This window comes from Phaenicophaeus curvirostris, chromosome 1 (assembly GCF_032191515.1).
Source record: "Phaenicophaeus curvirostris isolate KB17595 chromosome 1, BPBGC_Pcur_1.0, whole genome shotgun sequence".
Taxonomy (NCBI): Eukaryota; Metazoa; Chordata; class Aves; order Cuculiformes; family Cuculidae; genus Phaenicophaeus; species Phaenicophaeus curvirostris.
In genome coordinates, this window is record NC_091392.1 from 67,124,967 (window position 1) to 67,147,412 (window position 22,446).

At 43.8% G+C, this 22,446-nt stretch overlaps 1 protein-coding gene across 3 annotated transcripts; it reads left to right on the top strand.

Moving 5' to 3' along the window:
• Positions 1-6,011: 6,011 nt before the first annotated feature.
• Positions 6,012-17,432, top strand: TUBA8 (tubulin alpha 8). Of its 3 annotated transcripts, XM_069861170.1 has the most exons (6): positions 6,016-6,143; positions 8,952-9,108; positions 11,208-11,430; positions 12,257-12,405; positions 14,863-15,543; positions 16,315-17,432. In XM_069861170.1, exons 3-6 carry the CDS (start codon positions 11,403-11,405, stop codon positions 16,600-16,602), a joined length of 1,146 nt encoding a protein of 381 aa, XP_069717271.1. In that variant the 5' UTR covers positions 6,016-6,143; positions 8,952-9,108; positions 11,208-11,402; the 3' UTR covers positions 16,603-17,432. The 3 variants fall into 3 exon arrangements, with proteins under 3 accessions (XP_069717262.1, XP_069717271.1, XP_069717278.1); XM_069861161.1 differs by lacking the exon at positions 8,952-9,108 and having other exon boundaries at positions 6,012-6,143; XM_069861177.1 differs by lacking the exon at positions 6,016-6,143 and having other exon boundaries at positions 8,813-9,108.
• The last annotated feature ends 5,014 nt before the right edge of the window (positions 17,433-22,446 follow it).

Consider the following 22,446-nt stretch of genomic DNA (forward strand, 5'->3'; position numbering starts at 1 on the left):
CCTCTTTGTAGAGTTGTTTATTTGTGCAGTGGTTAAGTATATGACATCTTTTCTCTTTAATGTATTGTCAAATAATTTCCAGAAATGTTTCACTATTTGTTCTTATTGTACTGGCATCTTTGAATTCAGTAGAGGACTTGTTCAGCACAAATCTGACGCGATCTAATCAACTGATGATGTTGATGAGGTGTAAGTTTGCATTTTCATACGTCTTCAAAGAGTGTTAATTACTTTCTATGAAAGATCCAGCTTTTTTTTTTTTTAATGTTTAACTCTTTCTGCATACCTTTGGATGGCCAAGCCCAGTACTACCAAGAATAAAGAACCTAGTATTTATCTTTAGCAGTTCTGTCTCCTGTTTTTCTTACGTTTATTGTTTTTCTTTACTTGTCTTTACGTATTTCACAAAGTACAATTTTGACAATGTATTACCTTAAAATGTTGTTTATATGGAGTATTTGCTCCCTCATTGGTTTTGACCTGTTTTTTTTAACATGGGAAGCAAAGGGAGGTAAACTTGTTTTAATAGGCCTGATTAATTTCATAGAATCTTAGAATGGTTTGGGTCAGAAGGGACATCAAAGATCATTCTGTTCCAACCCCCCTGCCATGGGCAGGGACATCCCATTAAACCAGGCTGGTCAAAGCCTCATCCAACCTGGCCTTGAACACCTCCAGGGGTGGGGCATCTACGACTTCCCTGGGCAACTTGTTCCAGTGCCTCACCGCTCCCACAGTTAAGAATTTCTTCCTAAGATCTGATCTAAATCTCCTCCCTTTCAGGTTAAAACCATTCCCCCTTGTCCTCTCACTGCGCTCCCTGATAAAAAGCCCCTCTCAACCTTTCCTGTAGGCCTCCCTGAATCTTTCTCCAGGCTGAACAACCCCAACTCTCTCAGCCTGTCTTTGTATGGGAGGTGCTCCAGCCCTCCAATCATCTTCATGGCCTCCTCTGGACTCATTCCAACAGTTCCATGTCCTTCCTTACCTGGATGGTTTATCTTAACACTGGTGATGAAAAGACAGGCTGGAGGGGATGGAGGAGAAACCAAATACACACCGCTGTTATTTTAATGCTGGGTTTTTAATTGAGCTTTCATAAATAGATTTTTTTTTTTTAATGAATCCATGTTTTCACTGAAACATATCCTCAGCCCATACAACTCCAGCAGGCCTATAGAAATGCATTGCGATTTGCCTAACCTGTTGAGAAACATTGTGTCCTTTCTGGTAGCTCAGCTTGTATTAAGGTTGCTGATAGGTCAGTAAGAAAAGCAGGCATATCCAGAAACATCACTCATTTAGTTTGCCTTTTTATCAGCAAAATGAATGTCTGGTCTTTATATTAGTAACTTTAGTCCTGATCTTACTCTGTCAGGGAAGATAGTTCTACAATTCCAGATCTAATTCCACCATTTTTAATGCATACATAGAAATTCCATATATCACAATTCTTAACAAAAAGGAAATAACTCTTTGGAAAGTGTATCCCAAGATGTACTTCATTTTTCTTTATTTAAAAGTAATTTTAAAAATACATAGCACAGTTCTCTGTTTCAGCCATGATGCCTGAAAACCAGTCTTTCATAAACAAAACAGAGTTTTATGTGGATACTCAAACAGTAGACTCATGATATCAGAAATATCTGCAATGAGATGCCGTTAATTCTCCCAGTAGGTGGCAACAGAATGACAGAACTGAGTTCTACGGGAAGACCAGGAAGCATTTAGAATTTCCTTCACCTAACCTAAGAATGTAACATAATGTGTGGGAAATGCGATGACTTTAACACACATAATTAAAAGCAAAAGAGGGTTTTTTTTATGTAATCAAAGAACTGAGTGCACTGTTTTGTAAGACAGCAAATTACTTTTCTAAAATCATTCACATTTCTGGCATTGATATACAATTAACATGCTAAAGGCTATAATTAAAACAGAGATTTTAGCATAGCCCATGTTTTAGCTGAAACATTCGTTCCTTTTAAAAATATATTAAAACAAGTTTGCTTAAATGTTGCTTGAGATAAGGTCTCAAATTTACAAACACTCCAGGAATTTCTGGGAAATTTTATAATATGCCTTAGCAGTAATTAAGGTTCAGTGCTAAGTATTTTGTTATGTGTGTAACGTAATCTTACTGAGGGTGATAGGGAGTTTCCATGGTGAAGATTTTATGTGACCTTGTCAATAAATAGAACACCTTGGGGAGAAAAGTTAGCACAAAATAATTCATAGAAGATTTTCCCCTTAGAGCAGAATGGAAATTAATACAATGACAAATAAAAATTCTTTCTCTGCAGCTTCTTGTAACTCAAATAGGAATGGCTGGACTCAATGATCCAGTGGGTCTTTTCCAACCTAGTGATTTTATGATTGTTGGTGAGTCACTTAGATAACCGATCTGCAGGGAGTGATGTACACCTGGTAGAGGAGATAAAGAGGTTAACTGTCCCTCATTTGCCTGTTGATGTGTTTTGATCTCTAGCCAGAACAGGACTGATAGATCACAGGACTTAGTGGTTCTCTTGACCCAAGATCTGGTGGACAGTGCTTCTAAGCTCTAGATTATTCAAAAATGTTTATCTTCAGAGATGTGTCTATTTTTAAATAGAGAAAAACAATTTGGGTTATGTATAGCAGCATTAAGGGTTTTCTTTTAAAATCTTTCTAAGAGGCTGATCTTGGCAGAGTCATAAATAATTGGAGATAGTAACTTCCAACTCCACTGCTCTATTGCATTGCTCTGGAGGGCATCTATGGCACAGCATCCAGTCTGTGTGCACATGAGAAGCCCTTTGAGCATATCCAGGTCATCCCAGTTGGATGCAGGCAGCGCAGCAACCTGAGGAGCATGGGCCATTCACAAGTCCTATGGTTGTACCAGCAAACCCGCTCTAGAACGCATGCCTAATTTGCTTATCTTCACATCTCAAGACTCCATGATACAGCTTTTTTATAATCAGCCTTATTTAGCTCTCATCATCATCTACCAGCATTGTAAGGTAAAAGTCTTGACCAGGCTGCTGGGCTATCAACCCTTCACATTCAGGGCACGTCTCCGTGCAGGACAGAGAGGTGCCCACACAAGCTCAACATCTGCCCACACAGGTTCGTAGAATCATAGAATCATAGAATAACCAGGTTGGAAGAGACCCACCAGATCATCGAGTCCAACCATTCCTATCAAACACTAAACCATGCCCCTCAGCACCTCATCCAACCGTGCCTTAAACACCTCCAGGGAAGGTGACTCAACCACCTCCCTGGGCAGCCTGTTCCAGTTCCCAATGACCTTTTCTGTGAAAATTTTTTTCCTAATGTCCAGCCTAAATCTCCCCTGGTGGAGCTTGAGGCCATTTCTTCTTGTCCTGCCCACATCACTTGGGAGAAGAGGCCAGCACCCTCCTCTCTACAACCTCCTTTCAGGTAGTTGTAGAGAGCAATGAGGTCTCCCCTCAGCCTCCTCTTCTCCAGGCTAAACAACCCCAGCTCTCTCAGCTGTTCCTCATAAGGCCTGTTCTCCAGCCTCTTCATCAGCTTCGTTGCTCTTCTCTGGACTCGTTCCAGAACCTCAACATCCTTCTTGTGGTGAGGGGCCCAGAACTGAACACAGTATTCGAGGTGTGGTCTCACCAGTGCCAAGTACAGAGGGAGAATAACCTCCCTGGACCTGCTGGTCACGCCGTTTCTGATCCAAGCCAAGATGCCATTGGCCTTCTTGGCCACCTGGGCACACTGCTGAATGCTGGCATTGAGCAAGATGAGTTTCTTTCCAAGAATCTGGGTGAAAGCCATATCTGCCTCACGTCTCTATGGAGTAGAGTCTAGAGGCCAACTTTGTAGTCAGCAACATTCACCCGTACCTGGGACCACAGGCCCACGCTGTCTTTTCAGGTTTCCCTCTAAACCTAGGCTGAGGGGTTTCTGCCTAAGCACGCCACAACACAGGCTGACAGAGCAATCGAAGGAAAGCTCATGAAAAACAATATGCCCAAGCCCTTCTCGGGGTTTTCACATCTCTGACCGTTTCCCCAGACCAGCACCTATTTCCAGCCCTTGACTTTATAGACTATCTCAAGGTAGAGCAGGTCAAGCACAGTCTTTGGTGTGAAGCTGATCTGCAAAGGTCGTTTTCTTGGCTTGTGTCTGTGAGAAAGGATAGAACAGTAACCTGAGCCATCTCTAGGGTTGTCTAGCTCAACTGGGGTCAGAAGGGACATATCCATGGCAATCACACTGGCCAGGAACTCTGCTCAAGACTCGTCACTCTCTGTTCCTTGGAACTTTTTGACTGATGAGACTCTGTTCAATGTGGCAACCCAACACTGATGAGTCTATGGGTCCCAGGACAGTTGAGTTTGAGTGGAGTGTAGAGAAGAATGATTAACACTGACCCCCAGGGGTGCTGTCACTGCCTAGTTCAGAAAAGAGGAGGAAGCAAGGGAAGAGCAGAGGAAATGCAGTAATGGACTAAGTTGACAATAATTTAGTAATTCACAGAACTCTTTTAGGTTTTGGAGCTGCTAGATGCGACGTGTTGACTCAAAGAGTGCCTGAGGATTTGGGCGGTGGACTGCTCAAAGTATTTGCTGTGAGACTTTTCCCTGAGGGATGTTCTGCACAGAGCTCCACACCTGGTGGAGCTGTGAACTTTAACATTTCAGATTGTCTAGAATGCTGGAGCTTGGCTGGAATGTTACCAGTTCTGTTGGAAGAAGAACACAGGAACAGCCTATTTCTCAGCCTTGAAGCAATGACCCAATATTTTTCTGGAGAACTGTGGGATTCTGATAGGTCAGACAAAGCATCAGACAGGAATTTTCATGGGAATTCATCCTCTGCAAAAAAAATATTTGTGGCTCCAGAAATCTCTGCAGCTCTTCCTAGCCAAAATCAAAGAGTAGTGATTTGCAAGTTTATGTAAAGGTCAGCAAAATGAAAAACATGTATACCAAAGTAAAGGAGAGTTTATAAAGAACAACATGAACCACTTCACACCATTAAAATATAAGCATTAGTTAGAGAAGATACTTGGATGCTGGTAGCCAGCAGTGGCAGAACAACTTATGAATATCATCAGGTCAAAGTAGACTAACCTAACTTCTAGGAAATGTGTATTTAATTGTCTACTGATTAAACATCATAATAAACAGTCCATTTATAAAGTCAGGGGATAAATATTACTCAGATTCAAGCAATCAAGCATGCCTTCCTCTTCATTGTCTGGGAGTTGCAAACACAAGCATTGCTTCACTGAGAGAGGCTGCTGCTTTCCAATACTGAGCTAATGCAGAAGGAGCAAACAATAAAGTGGTGGAGGCAACTGCCCTAATTTGGTGTGAGAACCTTTGTGTGATGCCTCCAGCTATGTTTTGCAATAAGCACGGCAACGAGAATCAAATTTCTTTCTGTGTTTGGACAGATGATTTAGAGTCTGTACTGAACGCTGTCCCACACTGCTGACAGCCCAGGTGACTGCACACAGAAAGAGAAGCAACACAAGTAAATTGAAACATTAATAAGACAGGCAGCTGGAGTGAGGACAACAAGGAGTCAGGCCAGCATTTGAGAGCCCTGGTAGAGCACACTTCAGAATGGTAATTATATTTACTTTCCAGTTCTCTATTTATTGTTTTTCTTCTATCCTTCTCTTTTCATTTATGTGCTTTCTTACACCCTCCTGGTCTCCTGTATTGGAGTCTAGGAGTGATTTTCATCTACATATGTATATGCTGGCAGAACAGGGGATTGGGATGGCATATGTCTTATATATATATTATTCATATACACATGAATAATACTCAGGTGTTGAAAGTATAGTGTATGGCACGTTACGTGGCCCTACTCAGATTTAATAAGCACACCAAACCAGTCGGGACTAAGTTAGAAATGTGGGGTAGGTCTGAGCCCTGCCTGTCTGGATGAATTTGCATACATGGGGCAGTGGGTAGGGCAGGAAGCAGTGGTGCAATAGGCAGAACTGTGACCTATTCCCCAACATACTGTGACACTGAAGCGCAGCAGCAGGTGCCGGGTGCTGAGCCCAGGCTGCTTCCCATCCTGCAGCCCAGAGCCGGGCTTCTTCAAAGACCTGCCACCCCTGATCCGAAAGGGAAGGAAACACCGCTGGAGACACCATGGTAAGGGGGACGTGAGAACACCAGTCCTACGGGAGTGGGCCAGGGGGATCTGCTGCTGTTATCAGTGGTTTGTGCCACAAACCCCTGATCTCACACATGCATTGCCATGTAAGAGGATGGGAAAGGAGTGCCAGAATAATCTCACTGGAGTTGTAAGGCACGGCAAGCCAAAATTTTCTTTGGAGAGTCTCTAATTAGTGGAATTATAAGGTAAAGTAAATATGTAGTCTTAGCTTTTAGTACTTTCTGTTTTGACGATATGTTTTCAACATAGGAGATAATTTTGTTTAGATAACAAACCAAAACTTTACTGACCTTTGCATATTTTTTTAGATTAATTTAGCCCCAATGGCTGTGCTGTTCATAGCTATACATTGTATACACACGTGTTTTTGGAGTCTGAACATGAGCCAGCAGCGTGCCCAGGTGGCCAAGAAGGCCAATGGCATCTTGGCTTGTATCAGAAACGACATGACCAGCAGGTCCAGGGAGGTTATTCTCCCTCTGTACTCGGCACTGGTGAGATTGCACCCTCACCACAAGAAGGATGTTGAAGCTCTGGAGTGAGTCCAGAGAAGAGCAACAAAGTTGGTGAAGGGGCTGGAGAACAGGCCTTAAGAGGAGCAGCTGAGGGAGCTGGGGTTGTTTAGCCTGGAGAAGAGGAGGCTGACGGGAGACCTCATTGCTCTCTACAACTACCTGAAAGGAGGTTGTAGAGAGGAGGGAGCTGGCCTCTTCTCCCAAGTGACAGGGGACAGGACAGGAAGGAATGGCCTCAAGCTCCGCCAGGGGAGGTTCAGGCTGGACGCCAGAAAAATTTTTTTAATGGAAAGGGTCGTTGGGCACTGGCAGAGGCTGCCCAGGAAGGTGGTTGAGTCACCTTCCCTGGAGGTGTTTAAAGGATGGGTGGACGAGGTGCTGAGGGGCATGGTTTAGTGATTGATAGGAATTGTTGGACTCAATGATCCTGTGGACCTTTTCCAACCTAGTCATTCTGTGATTCTGCATGAATGTTTTTATGAATATATGCATTTAAGTAAGTAAGAAAAGACCTTTCATTTTCAAGATCTGAACATTATGCATTTGTAGAAATCTCTCAAAACCTCTTAGTATGTGAAAAATCCATTTCATCTCATATCTCAGTTTATGTCTAGCATAGAGTCCTATTTTGGTTCAGAGAACCATGTTATTTACTGCCAGTACAGCCGCAGATCCAAAACGAGAGCGCTCACGTCACAGGCAAGATAAATACTTCCACAGGCTCCCCATGCCTCAAGACAGACCTAGGGTAGTGAGTACATTTTGGGAATACCTAGAAGACTAAATTCTGCCTTTGTGCAGTAAATACTTAAGCCAGGTAGTATACTGATTTTGTTTTTGTTTTTGTTTTTTTAATAGAGACAAAGCTGTCTTGGGTTTAGTTTTTTTAAAGACCTGTCCTTTTCTACTGTCTCTTGGTACATAAAAAATCAGGGCCACAGTTTTAAGACAGGTCCTGGTACATTAGTAATGGGATGTGAAACATGAGTTTGGAGTACGCTCCAAATGTAAATATCACATAGAGATCAGTTTACTCTGCTTGTGACGCTGAGGAAGGATCACTCTCTTCCCTACTAAAAGTCTGATACCTATTTTAAAGCTGTTAAATTTGCAGAATTAGAAATATCTTTGTTACTATCTCTTCTTCTTGTCAGAATATTTCCAAATTGGTGCTGGGGTAGGAGAAGATGGGAACTGAAGGCAGCTATGTCAAGAGGCCTGGCTCAAAAGGCAGGATTGAGATACAGCTTCAAACTAGTGCAGCTGAAAGGTCTGTCTAAAAGGAAAGGAACTGGTTGTGCAGTTCCTCTACTGAGCTTTACAATATAAATTTTGCAAGGCAACATTCACTTTTTTCATCTGTGAAAGAACAGACCAATTGTTCCACTAATTTGAGGAGCAAGAGTAAAGCAGCATTTTAGGTTCCAAGTATTGCTTGACTTATTATTGTAGTTTTTCTCCAAAAGATAATCTTTAAAAAAGTCACCTGGTCTGAATGCAGTGTTTAAAAGCAAAAAAAACCCCTTTTCTTTGCTGCAGCTTCACAGATTCACATTGGGATTTAAAAGAAAAGCAGGTGCCCATCCTGTACAAAATCAGCACTAATTGAACTCTCTAAACCCAAATATGCCCCTAGTGTCTCCTGAGTAATCCTGCAGATTGCAACTGCCCTGCAGCATACTGATGTATGAAGCCTCATCATCACTCAGATAACTCAAATACTTTTGCACAACTCACTTGAGAAAAACAGGGTTGTGCAAGTACACTTGAAAGCACGTTATACACAGAGCTGCATACATGTTTGCAAAATCAGCAACTTACTAAGGAGTACTGAATAGAAATTATGCATTTCATTGAATGAAATCTTTAAACTGACTTTCCATATTCATTTGAACTTCTGGGGATGACTAACTGGGGCAGTGGCAACTTCTGAAATTCCTTCTGAAAAATACCTTTAATTATGTTTCTAAAACGTAAATATATGCCAATTTATAAAGAAAACACTGCTCCAGAGATGCTCCTGTTCACATATTATGCTTGAAGATTTATTTTTGGGGGAAGATGCACTTCACTCTCAAGTCACAGGAGTATTTTGCAGGGTAAGCAGTTACAGAATAATAAAAAAAAATGTTAACTGGCCAAATCTGATACTAAGTCATAGGACATCTCTAAATAGTGTATTTAATGACTGAGGACCATTCTCTGGCCTTGAAGCCAGGCAGCATGGCCTGCTTCATATTTAGGCATCTGAATTCTCTTTCTCCAGAGCCAGACAGCGGTCAGTGAGCTTCTCACTGGAAACCATTCTTGGCAATGAGTTGCATTTTGGATGGTGTTCAAGCATTGCCTGGAAAAGCATGAAATTGCACAAACCAAAACTGTGTCAGAGATTGTGCTAATTGTCCATCAGCAGAGATGATCACAGGTCAGAGTTCCGTACTATGACCTGACCCTCAGTACAGACAGGGCCCCTGAGATCATGAGGGCAGAGCTCAGAAGACTGTAATTACAATTATTCCAAAGCAGAAACTTAAGCTGAAAAACTCCACATGTCTGAAACCGCTCTTTCCTTACAAAACTGCATTTCACTACACCTGGTGTTATAACTGAGTGAACTAACTCAGAATTATCTGCCTTATAATTCTGTTTCTGAACCTATGAAACCCACCACCAGGTGCTGTGTACTCCTGTACTTCTAAGCGTAAAGCATTTTGGAGCAATAGACACCTGCCTATTTTAGCCTGATGTTACATACATTGCTTCCTTTTCACTGAAGTTCCTGGCTGCCATAGGAACTACGCTCAAAATGATGCAAATAAGCACACTATATTGCAATGACACTGCCTGAATAAGCAGTAAATAAGTAAATAGGTGCAACAAAATTCATAGCTGCTTAGGAGCTTGAAAGAACATTGGTTTCAACTGAGAAAATATGAAACAATGTCCTGAGGTGAATATTGCTTAAACTAGTTTTTCCACGCTTCCCCTCTGGCCTGCTATCAGAGGGTAAAAGGATCAAAAGGCATCACCTGTCTTGAGTTACATAAGGTTGAAGGATACCACATGGCTGTGTCAGGTTCCAGCCAGGAGTAAAAATAAACTGAACTGGGGTATGCTCCTCAGCAGGGCCAGTCCATAGGAGAAAGGGTGGGGTTTGTGTAACTCAAATTATTTCTGCCTGTTTCCATGTCCCGTACATTACAGCACAAATATGTCAGTTTTGTAAAGAACCATCCCAGTACCTGGTGTGTGTATCTGTACAGGTTCATTGTGGTCCTGGGGCTGAATCATAGAATCATAGAATCAACAGGTTGGAAAAGACCCACCGGATCATCGAGTCCAACCATTCCTATCAATCACTAAACCATGCCCCTCAGCACCTCGTCCACCCGTGCCTTAAACACCTCCAGGGAAGGTGACTCAACCACCTCCCTGGGCAGCCTCTGCCAGTGCCCAATGACCCTTTCTGTGAAAAAATTTTTTCTGGTGTCCAGCCTGAACCTCCCCTGGTGGAGTTTGAGGCCATTCCCTCTTGTCCTGTCCCCTGTCACTTGGGAGAAGAGGCCAGCTCCCTCCTCTCTACAACCTCCTTTCAGGTAGTTGTAGAGAGCAATGAGGTCTCCCCTCAGCCTCCTCTTCTCCAGGCTAAACAACCCCAGCTCTCTCAGCTGCTCCTCATAAGGCCTGTTCTCCAGCCCCTTCATCAGCTTTGTTGCTCTTCTCTGGACTCGTTCCAGAGCCTCAACATCCTTCTTGTGGTGAGGGGCCCAGAACTGAACACAGGATTTGAGGAGCGGTCTCACCAGTGCCGAGTACAGAGGGAGAATAACCTCCCTGGACCTGCTGGTCACACCCTTTCTGATACAAGCCAAGATGCCATTGGCCTTCTTGGCCACCTGGGCACACTGCTGGCTCATGTTCAGTCTCTGTCAACCAACACCCCCAGGTCCCTCTCCTCCACGCAGCTCTTCAGCCAGACTTTTCCTGGTCTGTAGCACTGCACAGGGTTGTTGTGCCCCAAGTGCAGGACCCGGCATTTGGCCTTGTTAAGCCTCATGCCATTGCTCTCAGCCCATGGTCCTCAGTGTCTTCTGGCTAGTCTCCAGCCTCTCTGTGCAGCCTCCCTGCTCGAACTGCCCCGTAACACTAACGTGTCCCACACCTCCTTGCCCCGCACCTCTTTGCTCCCAAGGGTCTGTTTAACTCTCCTGCAGAGGCCGCTGGGACCATCCCCTCCGATTGAGCCCAGCGCTCCCTGCCCCGCTCCCTCCTGTTTTTTTCTGGGATTTTCCCAGTTCAGGGAAACCCCCACCGCCTCAAATGGCCGCCTCACCGCAGACCTCCCCATCCTGCCGCCCGGTGCCGCTGAGGGAGCCTGAACAAACGAATGAAATGCTGACAGTGACAATTCACCGTTTTTTGGAAAAGAAAAACTACACTGGGAAAAATTAACCATGAATAAGGAATACGGAGGACTAACGTGCAGTAGTTTTTTCTGACCCTCTCTCTGCTCTCTCCCCTCAGCGTGAGTGCATCTCTATTCACGTTGGCCAGGCCGGAGTTCAGATAGGAAACGCCTGCTGGGAACTCTTCTGCCTGGAACACGGCATCCAGCCAGATGGCACCTTCAAGGCTCCGCCCGATAAACTCAACTGTGGTGACTCTTTTACCACGTTTTTCAATGAAACAGTCACTGGGAAGCATGTGCCACGGGCTGTAATGGTGGACTTGGAACCAACAGTTGTAGGTCAGTATAGAAATACACCTGGGAAATGGAGTAGAGCTCCGGTGGGTCTCTTCCAACCTGGTGATTCTATGATTCTATCATTCTATGATCAGCATGGTGTGCCACCAGTCTCTGCTGGTACAAACCAGAGCACACTTTGTGTCTTAGTCTACCACTAGATGGCATAAAATTAATTGTCTTGCAACACAGAATGCCACATTCTGTCCTGATTCAATTATCTTGAGGTGCTAAGGGGCATGGTTTAGTGTTCGATAGGAATGGTTGGACTCGATGATCCGGTGGGTCTCTTCCAACCTGGTTATTCTATGATCTTCACAGGTGCTATAATAATGACAGGATGCCTTGCAGTTTAATAGCTATTAAACATGGTTTGTATGACTTCCCTTTGCGAAAATATTCCATGTTTGGTGTTGTCTATTGTGGCATTTTTGCCATTCAGATTCTGCTTTCTCTCTAATTCATGTCCAAATTGGGAGACTGACTGTTTCCCTCCAGGAACAGAATGATTTCTAAAAACTGGGGCGCCTGGGGAAACCTGATTTTCTTCACCTTTTCTTCTGGTGACTTGTCCTCTTGTCAGTACAGACTGTACAACTGACAAGTTCTTGAGAAGGTAACAACTTCTGTGGCTAGATACAAGTCACACCATAAATGGACAGAACGCAATAATTTATAAGCGCTTAGAAAACAGTTTTCCCTTCTCTTCCAGCAACTATTTTTTTGTGGTCCGGTGGCCAGAAGCTTACATCGATGCTAACAGTGACCAGAACTTTTGGTAAGTGGTTCACAGCCATGAAGGTTCTTACAATTTCTCTTTCTTGTTCAGATGAAGTACGGGCTGGCACCTTCCGGGAACTTTTTCATCCAGAGCAGCTGATCACTGGAAAGGAAGATGCAGCTAATAACTATGCCCGCGGCCACTACACCATTGGCAAAGAAAGCATTGATGTCGTGCTTGATCGTGTCCGTAAGCTGGTAAGTCCCAGTAGCTGTGAAACAGCAATTTGGATTCTGCAGAATAAGGAACTGTAGAACAGGTAGCTTGTTAATTTCATGTGATATCAATGGCTCAGAAAAGAGGTTGCAAGACATACAGAGGCATCACTGTATCATGATTTAAGTTAGAATAGGAGAGATCTCAGAGGCAGTGTTTACCAGTTTGCTTAACCCTTCATCTTACAATTTCGCAAGAATGAAATAAATAGTTCACTATATCAGGTCATGGTAAACACTGAGCAGTCATGCCAGGACAAATAATCCTATCCAGCTTGTTTGACACCACTTTACTTGGGCTCTTGTCAGTAATCCTTCTGGGGCTCCTGTGGTTTCAATACAGGCTGGAGGATGATGTGACTGAGAGCAGCCCTGCGGAGAAGGACTTGGGGGTGCTGATTGATGAGAAGCTTGAAATGAGCCAGCAATGTGCACTCACAGCCCAGAAGGCCAACTGTATCCTGGGCTGCATCAAAGGAAGCATGGCCAGCAGGGCGAGGGAGGTGATTCTGCCCCTCTCTTGCTCTCTTGTGAGACCTCATCTGGAGTACTGTGTCCAGTTCTGGAATCCTCAACATAAGAAGGATATGGAGCTGTTGGAGCAGGTCCAGAGGAGGGCTACAAGGATGACCAGAAGGCTGGGGCACCTCCCATAAGAGGACAGGCTGAGAGAGTTGGGATTGTTCAGCCTGAAGAAGAGAAGGCTTCGAGAAGACCTTATAGCGACCTTCCAGTACCTGATGGGGGCCTACAAGAGAGCTGGGGAGGGACTTTTAATAAAGGCTTGTAGTGACAGAACTCGGGGGCATTGCTTTGAATTGGAGAGGGGCAGATTTAAATTAGACTTAAGGAGGAATTTTTTCATCATAAGAGTGGTGAGGCACTGGTGCAAGTTGCCCAAGGAAGTTTTGGATGCCCCATCCCTGGAGGTGTTCAAGACCAGCTTGGATGGGGCCTTGGACAGCCTGGTCTAGTGGGACATGTCCCTGCCCATAGCAGGGGGGTTGGAACTAGATGATTTTTAAGGTCCCTTCCAACCCAAACCATTCTATGAGTCTATGGCTCAACCGAAATTGCGCAGCTTACTGAGTTTGAATCGGAAACTCCCTTATATCCCTCTTAACAGTAGGATTCCTGAGACTTGCATATGAGGAAATAAGTCAATTTTATTATAACAATTCTATTATAACAATTTGTGACTAAATAAGGGTTCAGTGGTGGCTGGGGATAAGACACTGTTTGTGAAAATATATTAAACAGCAATATATAGTCAAACACACGAATACAGATAGGAGTGATAGGCAGGTAAGAAATATGTAGTTAAGATCAAAGTACAGAGAAATACTAATAATTAGTTTGTTATTAAGATATATATGTAGCGTGCATAACACGAAGGTTTTACCCTAAAATGCATCCCAGATGGGGAGGGGAGAACATTTTCAACCCATTGGCTGATCCCAAAACGTTTTGATGATGTCTTCCCCCCAAAACTTCCCATTTGTTTTCATTTTTATAATAACTTGGACCTTTAGGTGGGAGTCTTAGGTGGGGCTTGAGTGAATAATTCTGTCAAACACTGCTGACTGATGGGGAAAAGATTATTGCTTTGTGTGCCAAAACTTGATTGTGCATGCCCAGTAGGAGTGGGTTATGGGAGTGTTTTCTTCAGAGGTGGGGAGGAGGTAGGTAGCCTTAGGCGTGGAGGTGTGTTTTAGTATTATAATGATATTATAATGAGTACAGGTCAGCTAGAGGGCAGGATTGCCAGAGTAGCAGCTGCAATTGGTCTTTTTAGAAAGTAATTGTGTAGTTGTCCTTGGGCACAATGCTCCTTGCTGATAGTGGCGGCTAGCTATGTCCATCTTCAAACACCCCATCCTCTACTTCACAGGGCAAGAAGTGTGCTACATCTGTGTGTTGCATCTCCACAAACTTTGCTTTTAAAGACAAACTGCCTTGTACTCAGCCTATGGAGGAGTTGCACTCAGAAAACTTCAGGGTTACCATTTCTCCCCACATTTAGCTTTATTCCCACACACTAACAGTCCAAGAGTTCCCAGTTACACAGCTTCAGATAGTCTTAAAAAGTGGTTCTGAATATGTAATTCTTCATTATCAGCTCAGCCCTGGAGCGTCAGTACTGACATAGAAGGGCAGATTAAGCAGTTCTACATTTCTGGTTTCAGCTAAACTAGCTAAGAGAACTGTGAAGTTCAGAGAGAAATGCTCCACAGATAAGAGTAGAATTTTTATATCATAAGTTGAGCCAGTGAAGGAAGTAAAGGGTAGGATTATTGCAAGCCCTTTCTCAAGAAAACCAGACATGAAAGCTACACTGTGTATTGCTGATGGTTGCTCTCTCCTTCAGCTCAGAATACACTCACGTAATAGATGAAGTATTTTCATTCCTATTTTCTCACTTTCTCTTTTACTTTCTAGGCTGATGCCTGTTCTGGGCTGCAAGGATTCCTGATCTTCCACAGCTTTGGTGGGGGTACTGGCTCTGGCTTTACCTCCTTACTGATGGAACGCCTCTCGGTGGATTATGGAAAGAAATCCAAACTGGAGTTTGCCATCTACCCAGCCCCTCAGGTCTCCACTGCTGTGGTGGAGCCATACAATTCTATACTGACCACGCACACCACCCTGGAGCATTCAGACTGCGCCTTCATGATGGATAATGAAGCCATCTATGATATCTGCCGTCGAAACCTGGACATCGAGCGCCCCACTTACACTAACCTCAACCGCCTCATTAGCCAGATCGTCTCTTCGATCACTGCCTCGCTGCGCTTTGATGGTGCCCTCAATGTGGATTTGACAGAGTTCCAGACAAACCTGGTACCCTACCCACGCATTCACTTCCCCTTAGTGACCTACGCACCCATCATCTCCTCTGACAGAGCATATCATGAGCAGCTTTCAGTGGCTGAAATCACCAGCTCGTGCTTTATGCCCAACAACCAGATGGTGAAGTGTGACCCAGGACATGGAAAGTACATGGCCTGCTGCATGCTCTACCGTGGTGATGTAGTTCCAAAAGACGTCAATGTAGCAATTGCTGCCATCAAGACCAAGAGAACTATCCAGTTCGTTGACTGGTGTCCAACAGGTTTCAAGGTAAGCAGGGCTGCCATGAGCTTCTCATTAGTATTTAAAGGGCAAGTTCAGTCTAGTGGAAAACTTGTACTTTTATATCTTACATATTTTCCATGCAAGAAGAAACAACATATGAAAGATGCATTTGTATAAAATGAGCCCTTTCTCCAGACTCCTCAGTATTTATGTAAGTGGAAAGTGGGAGTGTATGTGAGCAAAAATCTAAAGTAGTTTTCATTTCAGACCAGAACTTTGAAGAAGCCAGTGAGCAGTCCCTCTGGAGCATCATCTAAAACTAAGGAAATGCCAAACCCAGTAAAATTAACAAAGGAAATGCGTCAGTTAACATCCTTATCCAGAAATATTATACAGCCTTTCCCCACTGGCTACATAGCAGTGTTGGGAAACATAATTTTAGTAATCATACAGACATTAGCAGTGGAAAAATCATACAAATAGCTGGTTTAAGAATGCAAACTTTTAACTGAGAACCAACTTTCTGTATTAGTTTCTATAGAATATCTTTGTGAAAATGTATGTTCAGTGTTGAGTAGTTGTTAAGAAAGCTATGAAGTTGCCAGTGTACATTAAACAGAAGAATAATACAGACATTAAAATGACCAGGTATCATACTGTTTATGATGTTACTACTTTTTCTAGCATTTGCCATCTGGCAGTTTTGATAGTGGCACCATTCTACCAGCACCTGTACCTTTACTCACTTTTTTCCTCTCTTTGACTGCTTTCTGCTCTTGCATTTTTTACAACCTTCTCCCATATTCCTGTTTCCAGGTTGGGATCAACTATCAGCCTCCTACAGTAGTTCCTGGAGGAGACCTAGCCCAAGTTCAGCGAGCAGTCTGCATGCTGAGCAACACCACAGCTATTGCAGAGGCCTGGGCAAGGCTTGACCACAAGTTTGATCTGATGTATGCTAAGAGGGCTTTTGTGCATTGGTATGTGGGTGAAGGCATGGAGGAGGGAGAATTCGCAGAGGCCAGAGAAGATCTGGCTGCCCTCGAGAAAGACTATGAAGAAGTGGGAACTGACTCATTTGAAGAAGAAAATGATGGAGAGTAATTTAAAATACACTTTGTTCCTAGTGAGCACAGAATTCTCACTGTATCGCTGTATTGCACGTCTACCGTTAAGTCACCTTTTTTTGTACGTAATATACAGAAATTTAGTAGGGGGCACATAACTTTAGGGTTTCCATTTCTCCCCACATTTAGCTTTATTCCCACGTAATCCACCCCTTGACTATAGTCACTCGGCCTTCACAATGACTAACCAGGCTTGGGAGCAGCTAAATTATTGCGGGACATCCAGCATTCTGTGTGCTATACGCTGATATCAAGCAGGTTAACTTCATCATTCTTCAAGTTTTAAAATACAATACTGCTATCAAAACAAAACAAATCACAATTAGTATAAAAGAGCAACAACAAGGTGAAGCATGTTGTTAAAAATGCCTGTGGCAGTGGGTGACCAACCTAAGAGGGTATCCCACCAACTGTGTCTTGCACCCATCTTTACTTGTTCCAGGACTTGGTGTATCTCCTCTATGTCATGATGGACAGGTATTAAAGTTTATTGTCCATTTTTCCTGGCTTTCTCCAGAAACTGCTTCAGATCCTGATGTTGCAGCAGGTTCTTTATCAGAGTGAGATTCATTCTAAAAGGTGAGGGTAACACTTCTCAGATCAGGGTGTGATTACATTGCAGGAACCACTAAGATGTAAAAGGCACTGAGTATGTCAAGTTACACTCTGTAATCTGAAAAAAACCCCTGCAAACACAAATATTTGAATGCTTTGTGGTATCTACAGTAACATTGTCAATGAATACAAAATCACAAAGAGTTCTCACACAGCACAGCCTTTGCCAATATATACCAGCACTGTTTAATGACGTTTAATGACTAATATCTGAACATCATCATGTGTTCTATTTGTATTTGTTTTAAAAAAGTGATTAACTTATGTGCTGGATGTTGTATCTGTACTCTCCCTTCATATCCTTGTAAGGCAACTTGTATTGGTAGACTATTTTGGTAACACCGTTGTAAATAATTGTCTGCCATAGGTATAATTTTACTTTCTGGCTCCTGACCATGAAGGTCTACAATTCGTTGCTGCCCCTTAATAACTAATTCTGCAAACATTTCAACTTGTGTCAAAATAGGTTTTTTGGGTTGGTGAGCTAAAAATATCCATTCTAAAATCATTAAAGGATCTTTTACCGACTCGTCCCATTGGGTGATTATCCCTAAAGGCTGTTCCTTTTGATTACAAATGATGAATTGTATAGCTAAATCATAACTGACCCAATGACACTGTACTAAACTAATATGCTCACTGATTTCCTGTAATGCTTGTTCAGCTTCTTTTGTCAATGTTTGAGGGGCATTTAAATCAACATCTCCTTTCAGTAATTCAAATAATGATGTCAATAGCTCATTATCAATCCCCAACAAGTTTCGAATCCAATTAGTGTTACCCAACAATATCTGCACATCATTTAGTATACTGGCTTTTACTTTTAATTGAACCTTTTGAGGTTCTTTTGTGTGTTGTAAAATTTTCCATCCCAACTATTTCCATGGAACTTCTCTCTGGATTTTTTCAGGAAAAATTTGTAACCCATATTGCTCTAGACAATGTTGCAACTCCTTCAGTTCCATATTCAGATCTGCCTTTCCCGTTACCAAAATGTCATCCATAATATAATATAATGATAGACAATCCATTCTTTATGATGATCTTCAAAACTGCACAGAGCATGATCTATATGTATTTGGCACATTGTTGGCGAGTTTTTCATTCCTTGTGGCAAAACAACCAAATGATATCTTTTCATGGGTTCCCTTTTATTAACACTTGGCATGGAAAAGGCAAATCTTTGTGCATCTTGATCATGTAGAGGTATTGTGAAAAAGCAATCCTTCAAATCTATGATTAAAATATTCCAGGTTTTTGGTATCATTGCCGATGAGGGGAGACCAGGTTGTAGTGCTCCCATATCCTCTATAACTTCATTAATTTTTCTTAAATCATATAAAAGCCTCCATTTTCCAGTCTTTTTAAGTATAACAAAAACTGGAGTGTTCCATGGACTAGTAGTTGGTACAATACAATTTTTCTTTAACTGTTCTTGGACTAATCCTTGTAAAATACAACCTTCGCTTTTGTTAGCGGCCACTGATCTATCCAAATCGGCTTTTCTGTTTTCCACATCAGTTTGAGTATTGGTTGCCCATCAGTGGTCGCCACTACAAATTTTTCTGATTAGTAGCCAATGTACATCCCATTTGCCCCAAAACATCCCCTCCCATTAAATTCATAGGAAGGGGGGCAACGTATGGCCTGATTTGACAAGTAAACCCGTCGTCTGTACTTATTTGAATTAGATATTTACTTTGCATAGTTTCTGATACACCCCCAACTTCCATTAGGCCTCCATGGGGGTTAGTCAGTTCCCATGTTTTCAGCCAAAATGTTGAAGAAATAACTGTGACATCTGCACCTGTATCTAACAACATACTCATTAACAATTGCTGCTGTTGTTGCACATGTGTTACTGTTACTAACATTGTTGGGTTTTGAGCAGTTATTTGTGCCTCCCAAAAAATGTTTTTGTCATTCCCTGTAGAACCAAAACCTCCCTCTCCCCTGTGAACATTTTCTGCTTGACAAATTTGTGCCTTAAAAGGTATTAATTGGGCAATTCGGCTCCTCTTTTCAATAGTTACTGGAGGGCTGGGTGTCCACACCATGGCTTGAATTTGCCCTTCATAATCTGCATCAATCACCCCCGGTAATACAAAAATTCCCTGTAATGTGGTACTTGACCGCCATAAATATTAAATATATGTATTATTGATACATATAAAACACACACACAACCACACAAAAATACATTAAGTTTTCTCCCTGACAACTGGGCAAGTGTTTCTTAAAGTGTGGGATTTTTTTGATATCCAGGAATGCCAGTGCTCTATTAAAAGTTTGAAGGGTCATCCCTCCATATTTTAATAAAGCCTGTGTGCTGAAAATCTCAATGTGGGTTATTCAATGGCCAGGGAAAGTTCCATGCAGCATTGAGATTTGGGATTGTCTGCAGAGATACAGGGTTAATTCCTGCAGTTTGCCATAAAACCAGCTGCTGTTTGCAAAGGCGAGTGGGGCTGAACGTTCCACTCACACACTCTCTGTTGCTGCTGGCTGCATTGCAGGAAGATAACAGAGCAACATGTGATACACAGAAGGTTAATTTACTCCAAATTGCTACAGCTTTTCCCTTGAGGCTTTTATATTTGACTTTGACCATCCTCTTTGCGGTGGTCACATGCCAAATTATCCCAAACATTCTCAAAATTAAAAACCCTTTGTGGTGGCCACCATTTCTTGTCAGAATTAGCCAAATTTCTTGACATTATTTAACTGTGTGCTTTGTAACTTTTTTTTTCCAATACCTCAGCTAAGGGCGTTTCCTTTTTACGCACATATGTTGCTGATCTGATAAGGGATGTTAGGATACACTCCTCCTTGCTCTTCCTCAGGGAGTTTGGCCTTTATTCCTAGCCTACATACTTAATTTTTTTGTCCGTTGTGCTGCTGTTTGTATATCCCACTGAACACTGTTGGCTACCATCAGATGGGAAACTGTCAAGCCTTTCAGTTTGTCACCTGGGTTAAGTTTCTAAGTGAGTTACTCATTTGGGGTTATTTTAAATGAGCTTTTTCTCGCTTCTAGGTAGGCTACTGAAGACCTTGACAGGAGCTTGTCTTTCCTGTTGTTCTTGTGGCTGAACTCAACAAAGGTCAGGCTGAAAACGGGTCTGATTTTGAGAGGGAATGAGCAACCACATGAAGTCATAGAACCATAGGATGTTTTGGGTTGGAAAGGACCTTCAAAGGTCATCTAATACAACCCCGCTGACATGGGCAGGGACAAATTCCACCTGATCAGATTGCTTAAAGCCCTGTCCAACCTGACTGTGAACACTTCCAGGGATGGGGCAGAACAAAGTCTGGGCAGAACAAACCCCCTGAGGTACTGCCTCTGCCGAAGAAGAGGGTTTTTTCTGCAAAGTTCCATTTTGCACCCTTCCCTTTAGAGCTCACTCTTGCCTCTGTGCCCAGAAGAAACCAGACTGAACCAGGCCAAGGCATCAGAGCTGAGCAGGAGGTGGTGGAGCCAATGGCTGTTCCAGCCTACTGTCAGCCCACTTCATCCCACATCTGTGGCTCCAGAGATGAGCCGGCAGCCCCTGAGCAAAAAGGAAGGGGGGCAACGAAGCTGGTGAAGGGAATGGAGCGCAAGTCTGATGAGAAGTGGCTGAGGGAACCGGGGTTATTTAGCCTGGAGAAGGGGAGACTGAGGAGTGACCTTATTGTCCTCTGCAGATTCCTGAAAGGAGGTTGTATATAGGTGGGTGCTGGTCCCTTCTCCCAAGTAACAAGTGACAGGATAAGAGGAAACGGCTTCAAGTTGTACAGGGGAGGTTCAGATTGGATATTAGGAATAACTACTTCACAGAAAGAGCAGTGAATCGTTGGAACAGGCTGTCTGGGAAGTGGTGGAATCATAGAATAACCAGGTTGGAAGAGACCCACCGGATCATGGAGTCCAACCATTCCTATCAAACACTAAACCATGCCCCCTAGCACCCCGTCCACCCGTGCCTTAAACACCTCCAGGGAAGGTGCCTTAAAAACCTCCAGGGAAGGTGACTCAACCACCTCCCTGGGCAGCCTGTTCCAGTGCCCAATGACCCTTTCTGTGAAGAATTTTTCCCTAATGTCCAGCCTAAATCTCCCCTGGTGGAGCTTGAGGCCATTCCCTCTTGTCCTGTCCCCTGTCACTTGGGAGAAGAGGCCAGCACTCTCCTCTCCTCAACCTCCTTTCAGGTAGTTGTAGAGAGCAATGAGGTCTCCCCTCAGCCTCCTCTTCTCTGGGCTAAACAACCCCAGCTCTCTCAGCCGCTCCTCATAAGGCCTGTTCTCCAGCCCTCACCAGCTTCGTTGCTCTTCTCTGGACTCGCTCCAGAGCCTCAACATCCTTCTTGTGGTGAGGGGCCCAGAACTGAACACAGGATTCGAGGAGCGGTCTCACCAGTGCCGAGTACAGAGGGAGAATAACCTCCCTGGACCTGCTGGTCACACCGTTTCTGATACAAGCCAAGATGCCATTGGCCTTCTTGGCCACCTGGGCACACTGCTGGCTCATGTTCAGTCGCTGTCAACCAACGCCCCGAGATCCTTCTCCTCCAGGCAACTTTCTAGACAGACTTCTCCTAGTCTGTAGCACTGCACAGGGTTGTTGTGCCCCAAGTGCAGGACCCGGCATTTGGCCTTGTTATGGCCTTGTGGAGTCACCATCCATGGGGCTGTTCAAAAAACCTGTAGACGTGGCACTCCGGCGATACAAAAAATGCTGGCAAATAAACTTTTTGAAACTCGTTTTGGAGTTTTAGAAAGCAAGCGCCCTTTATTAGTCCTGGGCAACACAAGGGAGCGATCTCCGTTGACTGTGTGCAGCGAGCCAAGAGCTGGGACGGGGCGCGTGTCCCACTGACCCGCGTGGGGAAAAATTCTCCCAGAAACGTTATCCATGTTCTGCTACTTTCCAAGGACTAATTTTAACGCTGTTATGAACTTCACAACAGTCAAACCCCTTGCTAACACGGTTCAGCATGCAGGGAGCTGCCTGGGCTGACGGCTGGAGCGCATGATCTCCGAGCTCTCTTCCACCTCAGCGATTCCTCAGCTCGCGGGGAGGAGGGGGGAGGCAGGGCCAGGGCGGAGCGCAGTTTCACTTTCTGTCCCCGCTCTTCTCGGCAGCGGGAAACGAAAACTGAAGCCGAGGCGCGGGGCGCTGCTGCCCTCTGACGCACCCGGCGGGGAAAGGGGCCGGGCAGCT